The sequence below is a fragment of the Lupinus angustifolius genome, unplaced genomic scaffold, assembly GCF_001865875.1.
Source record: "Lupinus angustifolius cultivar Tanjil unplaced genomic scaffold, LupAngTanjil_v1.0 Scaffold_421, whole genome shotgun sequence".
NCBI classification, from domain to species: Eukaryota; Viridiplantae; Streptophyta; class Magnoliopsida; order Fabales; family Fabaceae; genus Lupinus; species Lupinus angustifolius.
The window spans coordinates 150,318-159,468 of NW_017727831.1; the positions used below are offsets into that span (position 1 = coordinate 150,318).

General features: G+C 33.0%; 1 protein-coding gene across 7 annotated transcripts in view; it reads right to left on the reverse strand.

Annotated features, from left to right (window-relative positions):
• Window positions 1-6,224, reverse strand: part of LOC109341289 (telomere repeat-binding factor 2-like) — a 14,934-nt gene extending 8,710 nt beyond the window's left edge. For 6 of the 7 annotated variants that reach the window (XM_019579163.1, XM_019579159.1, XM_019579161.1 and 3 more), the window contains exons 1-5: window positions 6,061-6,224; window positions 5,042-5,235; window positions 4,633-4,841; window positions 924-1,008; window positions 232-315 (exon numbers count right to left, since the gene is read on the reverse strand). In XM_019579163.1, coding sequence (XP_019434708.1) covers window positions 232-315; window positions 924-1,008; window positions 4,633-4,841; window positions 5,042-5,191 — 528 coding nt within the window. In that variant the 5' untranslated portion in view covers window positions 5,192-5,235; window positions 6,061-6,224. The remainder of the gene's footprint in view (window positions 1-231; window positions 316-923; window positions 1,009-4,632; window positions 4,842-5,041; window positions 5,236-6,060) is intronic. The other variant, XM_019579160.1, reaches the window with a different exon arrangement.
• Window positions 6,225-9,151: the final 2,927 nt, after the last annotated feature.

Here is a 9,151-nt window from a genome sequence, read left to right on the forward strand (position 1 = left end):
GGGGGGGGGTACGGGTTGGAATTTACATAGAACTAAGTTAATTTCCCATTCCAACAAATATTGGAACCTTAATATTATAAGAAATCCCTTTCTTCTATTTATTTGGTCTTGTAAAGACCATATTGTATTTGATTCTTTGATGTATATAACTCCAAGACTGCTGAATGTAATTCACTTGAACAAATACAAACACTTTGGCATTACTAAACCATTAACTGATATTAAAATTACCTTGATTATTTTGCCAGTTGCCACCATATGCTTCAGTTTTGTTGGCAGTATGTCCCTGAGCTTTGATTGAGACTGGTAATTGTCCTAAAGACATGAAAGGTTTCATTAATTATTTATGTGATGGTGCAGAAAAGCATGTAAACAAACATTTTATTGCTAATAATAGTTGTATTCACCAATGCTGTGAGGCTAAGTCACATGTCATTTGAAAAAACAAGATATGCAGCATATAGCATAGTATGATTGGTCAAATTATTCTGCCTATGCTTTTGTGAACCATTGTAGAACAAAAAAATTAATAGTTTGTTACTTTGCTGGGTGAGAGCACATACAAAGGCTTGAACAAAACAATTATTTCAATAAAAATAAGAAATGCAAGTTTTGCAACTAGTTTTTCTAGGTGAGTAGCATATCATAGCTAGTTGAAATATTTGGATAGTGGTAAAAAACTTAGACAGAATTTACGGAACTAAGACAAATATTTTCAATCAGTTCCAAGGGTTTCAAATCATGGAGGACCAATCACAAAGCAGGCTGAATAATATAAAAGAGATATTATGGGTTACATCAGATGCAAATAAATTGAGGCTCACAGAAGCAGGAAGAGAATTCATCTTCGTAGAATTAAAATTTCATTGATATTTGCTTCTTGAGATGTTTAGATTCAACAACAATAAGTGAAATAGAAATACCTCTATGTAAGAAGCAATAGCAACCTTGTCAGAACCATTTGGCTCCTTCAAATGGACAATGGCCTCTAATATACGATTACTCAACCTGCCTTTATGGAAAAGCGTAAGTTACATAATTAAAAAGTATAGTGCTGCATAATTTACAACATTTCAGCATATCCAAAAAGAAATTTTAATTTACTACTTTTAATTGCAAGTACAACCTATATATAATAAATCGATGAAACTTGAATTTATATTAAAAATAAAAATTCATACATCATACATGAAAAATAAATGCCACAAGGTGAAGATCACGAGTTGGAATGTAAGAGATCATACATTTCTATTGTCTTTGCTTCGATCCCGATCACACCGAAGAAGCACGTTTTGGTGAGATCCAGTGGGATTGCTATGACAGAGCGTAAATCGGCGGGAGAGTTTCCCAGTTCTGCTGTTTCTAAAACTTAAAGCCCAACCCAGCAGAAATCTAAAGTACCAAAAGGCCCAAAAAAAACAAGACCTTCATTTGACCCCTTCTTACCCTATTGGTGCTTCAGATTGAAGGAGAGGCATCTTTTGAACCTTCTGGTTACTGGGTTTTGCTCTGTTTGTTGGTTCGGTCTTGTGATTGTGCAGCGGGTGCTAGGTGCTACTTGTTCTCTGGTTTTGAAGTGTTAGAAGATTTTAGGTTATTGAAATACCAGTAATGGGCTTGGGCTTGTAGGACTGTTGCATTAGAAATTTCGAAATATAGCATTTTTCAGTAAATGTTCTCTTATCAATTATAGGTGACATTATGCTACACCTTAGGGAGTTAGGGAGATTCATGGACATTAAATCTCAACCATTGACCAGCAAGAAAAATAGACCAATGGCTGAGAGATTGATAACTGGCTAAATTTTCATAACCACAAAAATCATTCTAATTAAATTCTCCCTACCCCTTCTCCAACCTCACACACCCCATGCCACCACTCCAAACTCTCCATCCTCGCCCCATTGTCAATTCCATCCAAACCTGATTATGCCTGTCTCCAAGCCAGATCATCTCATCCATGTCTCTGTTGTCTTTTCCTCGAGTCACCATTAAACTACACCCAATCAGATTGCTGCCACCATTCCATCTTGTTTGTGATTGCTGTCCACTGTGCATATGCAACTCAACCACCAACCAGACCATGTCTTCCACCATGACCACCATGGAATCACATCCTCCATCAACCACCACATGCAAACCTGCCTCCATTGGAGACCTCCATCGCTGACCAAAATAGCACTTGTCTCATGCAACTCTCCAGTCTCCACCGATCACAGCATCACCTCTCAGAACACTTCGTCGAACCACTACAACAAACCTCAACAGAAGTAACCCGCAACCCCAGCAGTCCAGAAAGTGCCAAACCAAGCCCAACTAATCACATGAGCCACGTCCATCACCAAAGCCACAGTCAAATCGTAGCAGCAAACCCTATTTCTTTCGCTCCGGACTGGGGAAAACAAACCTCGACTGCAGCTGCAAGCCCAGCACCGCTGTTATGGAAGGGGACAGTTGAGGTGTGCAATGGTGGGGGTGGGGTAAGGGTGGATCAGGAGCAGTAGTTTCCATGAAAGGATGATTGTAATTATATATTGGACAAAATTCATATTACAATTCTTTTGGGATCATTTTATAGCATAAATTGATAGTATCAGGTCAAATAAAAGGGAACACAAAACTAGATGCTTCATCAATCATATTATATTCAGCTTTCTATTGGCAGCCACCACTCTCTTTTCTCTCTAAACTGTTTAGACACGGTATCAAAGAAATATCATCCACCATGAAGGTTCTGTCATTTCCGCTGTGGAATTCTGTAGAACTCTTGTAACTTGTATATCCTTCATGTCATTTTCCTCTGCTTGTTCTCTATTTTTAAGTCACTTCAAGCCAGCTTCTGGTGGTTGCCAGTGAATGGCCAGCAAGGCAAGTGGTAGCTGTAGATGCGTCTTCTTTATCAGAAACGCTCTGTTTTTACTTCTGGCAGCCATCTGCTGCAATGTAGTTCTAATTTCTGGCAACCAACAGTAGATGCCATAGGTGCTAGTCGGACGTGTTCGACAGGAACTGGGGGACCAGACAAGGCTATGGTGGCTAGCAGTGGGTGTAGCAGCTTGTCCAGGTGTTTGTGTACCTCCCTTATTTTGTGTTCTTCGCTGCTTTTGTTAGAGTCACAGACAACAAGTTGGATGACCAGAGACTACACAAGGGGTTACAACCAGGACAGGTGAATTCTGTATAGTACTGGTTGGCAGGGAAAAGCAAAGGAGACCAGAACTCAAGTGAGTTTTTTTGTGATCTTTCCAGTGACATGTGTTTTGAGGTCTGGTTTCTCAATATATATTTTTCTACCTTTTCAGTCTCTCATTGCTGGGTTATTACTACTTCAGTTAGGGGGACACTCTGAATTCCTGTTGTTCACTTCCTCATATGTAATCATCCCATCTGAGGTGGACAGTGAAACTCATAATGGTCGACCGGTGCAACATTTGCCTGCAACCAGAGTGGCAATACTTCAGGAGTTCCCTTCGATAATATCAGAAAGTGTGTGGTTGGATGCAATGGTGCTTTGTCATTATATCAATGTTTGGCTTGTTCAGTTGCAGGTCTACTTTTGATTATGTTTAAGATTTTCAAATAATTTTGTGCAGTATAGTTTGTTTGTGGTTTGAAGACATTGGGCACTATTAAAGAACCCCCTTTGTGTTAATGAGGGGTAGAATATTCCGACTCTGCTTATAGAGACCCAGTTAGAGGTCATTGTTGGGCGCCTGGGCGGTATGATACCTGAGCAACCTGTCTCAAGTGTTTTGAAGACCAATTTTGAGATTGAGGGCCACTAAGGAAAAAGGTCAAAGACTCCAAAATCAGCCTCATTTGCTTCGGATGTTGTCGAGGAGAAGTGAGCAGTTGTATGCCAAGGACGTTTGCAAGGTTTTGTTTTTCAAGGGGAATACTAGTTTCCTAATTTCATGTATATATGTATGTACACTTAAATATATTCTTGTACTTATTGTAGGATCTTACAATTTAGGATCCATTATTTTCTATGTCTCTCTCTTCCCCTTCCCTCCCGGTCCTAAGTAGGATATTGATGTTGATAGTCTTGCTTTATTCCTTAAGCAAAGAAGTCAAAGCACAAAGGTTTTTCTAATTATTTATTGTATTGTATTATCATAGGCATAAAAGGAGTATAGACATCGAAGAATCTCCAGAAATAAATTTAAAAAGTAATAATACTAAACGTGTGAGTCATATTACTTCACATAAAGGCAGTGAACCATTTCATGGTTAACATAGTCTCTTTATTCATTTATTCTTTCTTTTTCTTCTTTAATCCAGATAGGTAATAAACCAATTTTGCATATATCTTTGCCATGATTAGAGCAGAAATAACATTAAAAACCATAAAAATGAAGGATCAGAACACCAGATACTGTACATGGGAAATTACAAAATTTAGATACAATTAGTTTAGTTAATTACTCATTTACAAAAATTAGTACTTAGCACACAGCTTTATGTGATCTAAGAACTAATTACTTGTAAGGGGTATAAAACCTAGAATTTTACGATGTCTAAAGGCTATTCAAGAACAAGATTAAAGCAACCAAGCACCACAGTCATAAAGATAACTTCTTTTCTCAAGATAATAAGTAGCAGATATGTTTAACTGAAAAGTTGTGTAACCTTGATTTTTGTTCTTTCGAATTAGCAGATTGCAATGCTGCACCAAGAACTGCCAGAGGCTGAGTGTCAAGAACATCTTCATCATGTTGAACTGTAGTCGTGACCAAATGGTTATTGTCAATTTTGGGAGCTGGCAACCTTTTAAGGGCAAGCTTTGCCTTCTGCCGGGATCCCCATATTGCTGTCACATTTATATTCCTCCACTTATCCTGTTCAGAGTTCAAGGCATATATTAGTAGTTTGGAACCTGAAAGGTATGGCACAAATTTAGCAATTTGGTCAAAGCAATGGACTTTATCTCTATATATGTCTTATTATGCAATGCAAAGACAACCATCTAGCAAGTACAATTATAACACTCCTAACCTACTAATATAACTTCCTTGCTGTGACGCTTCCTACAACCTACCTTGAGATCCACATTTGAACGCAAGTGCAAAATGCCACTGAAGTCTGGGTCCATAAGTATAGTGCGCCATTTTCCTGCTCCATGTTTCACTACTCCAGCTTTCAATGCAGCTTCTTCTTCTGCAGTCCATTTTTGCTTAGGAGCACCCATTTCTGCTTCTAGAGGAAAGCTTCAAAGTTCAATGCTTCCCTCTTCTACATATGCATCACCAAACAAGAAAATTATGACTATTGGCGACCAACAAACAAAAACAAAATGAAAAAATATACAACTTGTCTGTCAATTATTCTTTTTTCGGTTTACAACAGTTTATGATAGTTGGGTCCCGAGGGCTCGCCAGGGCAAACATGAAGGCTCTCTGAGTGCTTACAGTGGTACTTACAGATTACCGACCAAAGAGGTCATCACACTGGCAACCGAATTTGAACTCACTACGACACTACCTTGTAGGCTATGAGCTGATTCCTTACCAGCTGGACCAACCTTTGTTGGCCAATTATTCTTCAAATTAATAAAATAAATAAAACTCATCCCAAACATTTAGCTTAATTCCTAAATTCACTTCAATCTCATTTGTTAATCACACAATGTTAAACAAGAGAACAAATCAACAATTTTTATAAACCAATGACCAGGATAGTGATGATGCATTGTACTATTAAAATGCCTATGAAATTAGGTCTTATTATAGCAAGGTAGAAATTCAAACATCAAAACTAAGTCACACAGATTTAAGTAACAACTACATGCTAATTGATCTCTCTTGTTAAAAAGTTAACATTGCATTGCAGCATTACATCAAATTTAACCCCTTGAATGTGATATTTTCAGCTCAAAGAGACAGAATTAGCAAAAATTGAGTAAAAGAACAAATAAACACAGTAACATAAACTAGAACCACATGCATTCAAAAGGGGCAAAGAATAACAGATTATGCTTATGATAAATGGCACAAAATTAGAACTTTTTAAAAGGGGGCGAAAAAAAAAAAAAAAAAAACTCGGTTGAAGGAGATTTACCGAACCAAAAGAATCATAGAATCATGGTGAGGGTTGAGAAAAGTTAAAATATTTAGATAAGAGAAATCAAATGAATGAGTATGATTTTGCAAAGAATAGAAGAATGAGACGTGTGTTTTATTAGAGAGAGAGAAATGTGTTTCTAACTTTGTGTTGGTGTGCTTTTCCATGGAAAATAAAAAGGTTGGAACCCAATAGTTTAGGAATTAGTAAACGACCCTTCAATTTCTCAAAAATACTTCATCTAGTCACAATGTTACTCTAGCTAAGTAGCTATCATCACAAATTCACAATCATCATGTAATAATGGGAAAATTGTGGAATATAAATAGTGTGCATGTTGGATCGATAAAAATTGTGTTTACCAATTTGGTTTCTAAAAATTGATAAAAATTAAAATGGTCTTAAAAATATCAAATATGAGTTACATTAATTATTTTTAGCATTTTTTATAATTCATGATAGAGATTATTTTGATTTACATCCAAAATATTTGAATATTAGTTTGGATTTTACATTTTTTAAGTATCAAATTGATTATTCAATCAAAATTATATGATATTATAAATATGTATAATAGAGAGTTAAATAAAGATAATTTTTAAATAATGGACACAAAATTTTATTTACTATTTCAAAAAATGCTTGAATTAAATTTTTGTTATTTTAAAATCAAGGTTCACTTCTAGTAAATATAATATTTTTTTGTATTTTTTTAATGTTAATTGTTTTTAAAAGTTATTCTAATTTACCTTATAAAATTTAAGCTTGATTTAAATAAAAAATAGAAATTTAATATTTTAAAAATATTAAAAATAATATCATTGTGACTACAAAATAAACATAATGTTTGACTAATAAAAAATTAAATATTAAAAATATTTTAGATACATTTAATCACAAAGCGACATATATTATGGGTCAAATGTCAAATTTGAAAAAGAATATCAAATTAGGAATATAAAACAAAACAAAAAACTCAAATTTCGTTTGCAATAAACAAATGACGTTTATCATGTAGTCAAATGTCAACACTAGCACACATGGGGAAATATAATGGATTAACACATAATACATTCACCTAGACAAAATAGTATATACTCCATTCAAGTACCAAATATGTATAAAGAAAATTGTAATACTATGTAACATGTAAATTAATCATTAATAAATAAAGTATTATATTATTATAGATGTTACTTCCTTGTGGATATAAGGATTAATATGAGGATATATCATTTTCTTTTATGCATTGGTAGTGTAATAATTTATATATAGTCATTACATTGTTTATTATTCTTTTGTATTACTTTTAATTCAAAATCAATAATAATTAAATATGAATAATGAATTATGATCATTTTAATATATATATTGATTATTCGTTTTTCTAATAATCAACCCATAAGAAAAAACAGCATGGGGAATGTATTTAATCAATTAAGAGAAAGAAGTTTGATTTTTCATATTGACTTTTCTTAGCCTAGGTTGCTTAAACATTAATGGTTAACAAAACCGTTAATAAATTAATATCTCACAAAATATGATAGATGACCAACAATATCTGACATAATTAGTCCACTTTAAATGCTTTTAAATAAAAATATTTGTACTCTTGAAACTATTAAGTACCGGAGTAAACAATGTTTATAAATTGGACCTTTGTGTTTACTTTTTTCTTTCACAAGATTTCCTTAAGAATAAAGACATAATTGAGAGGATAAATACATTTTAAAACTCCAATAATTTAATTAATTTGTTTCATATTTATTCCACATATCTATATAAATTATATTAACTTGAAAAGTATCGTTATCAAAAAGATAGATAATGACTATTCGATAACAACAGAGAGTCTATTTCATCAGATCAAATTTTGATAATATAAACCTTTAACAATAAATCCATACTTTTATAAGCAACATGGTTTTGTGTATATTATTGATTTAATATTTCTAAGCTTTTAGATCGAATCTAACTCAAGTTATGCATGAAATTAGAGTAAAAAGAATTAACTTCCTCAACTGTGTTAAAAATTAGGGTTCGTGAAAAAGGAATAGAATTAGATTCTAAAATTCATAAAACATACATATTATACAACATATAAACAAAAAAACACATTGTCTATATGAATTCACAATGACACAAATATGATGGATGACATAGATCACATACCTTTTTTTATCGTCAACTATGAATGTGGCACTCAACATGTTAGAGTGGAAAGCATAGTGAAAATCTTAATATATGCATATGTGTCTCATGTTCAATAGAGTGAGCGCTACCATTATGGGCTATTAAATGTTTAGGGCTTTAGGCCTACACTAATACATGCAAATTACATCAACCCAATATAATTATAACAACCCAAAATAGATGGATTACACACTTTAAGGTCTCAACTCATTCCACACCCTCTTGTAAACAAATACACATTGTTATTAATTAATAGTTGTGAACGCTCAATCCTTGGAATTTTGTAAGTATTATTTGCAACTTTATAAAAATATTTTATAAGAAACATATTTTATGAAAAAAATCAATTTTGTAGATGCCTCACAATAACCAATTTTATTTCTTTTCATTATTTAATTCCTTACTTCATGATGGTCTTACATAATAACAATAACTTAAATACATTTGTATTATCGAAAAATTAAAGGAGTTAATAAGTAGAGTATTACTACAATTACTTCAAATATATTTGGACAATATACTTTTTCAATTGGGTATTATTTCAACTATTTCTCAAGCCCGCCAATTAGTTAGTTATAAAACTTTTGATTACTAACAATTTTGTTTTAATTGAATAATCAATTTTAAAAACAATAAAAAATAACTAGAAAACCATTTAATTGAAATGTTACAAAAAGTCAAAATTGTATCATATCATCCATTATACTTATTATGATACATGATTTGAATAACTTGGAGTTGGGAGAATCATCATAATATGCCCTATGTGTATTACAAAATGATATCTTCAGTATTTAACTTTCCAATACTGGAACGTGAAGAGAGACATTTTTTTGTGTATTATTTTAATTTTATTTAATTTAAAAATAATAATAAAATATGGACTACTAATAAG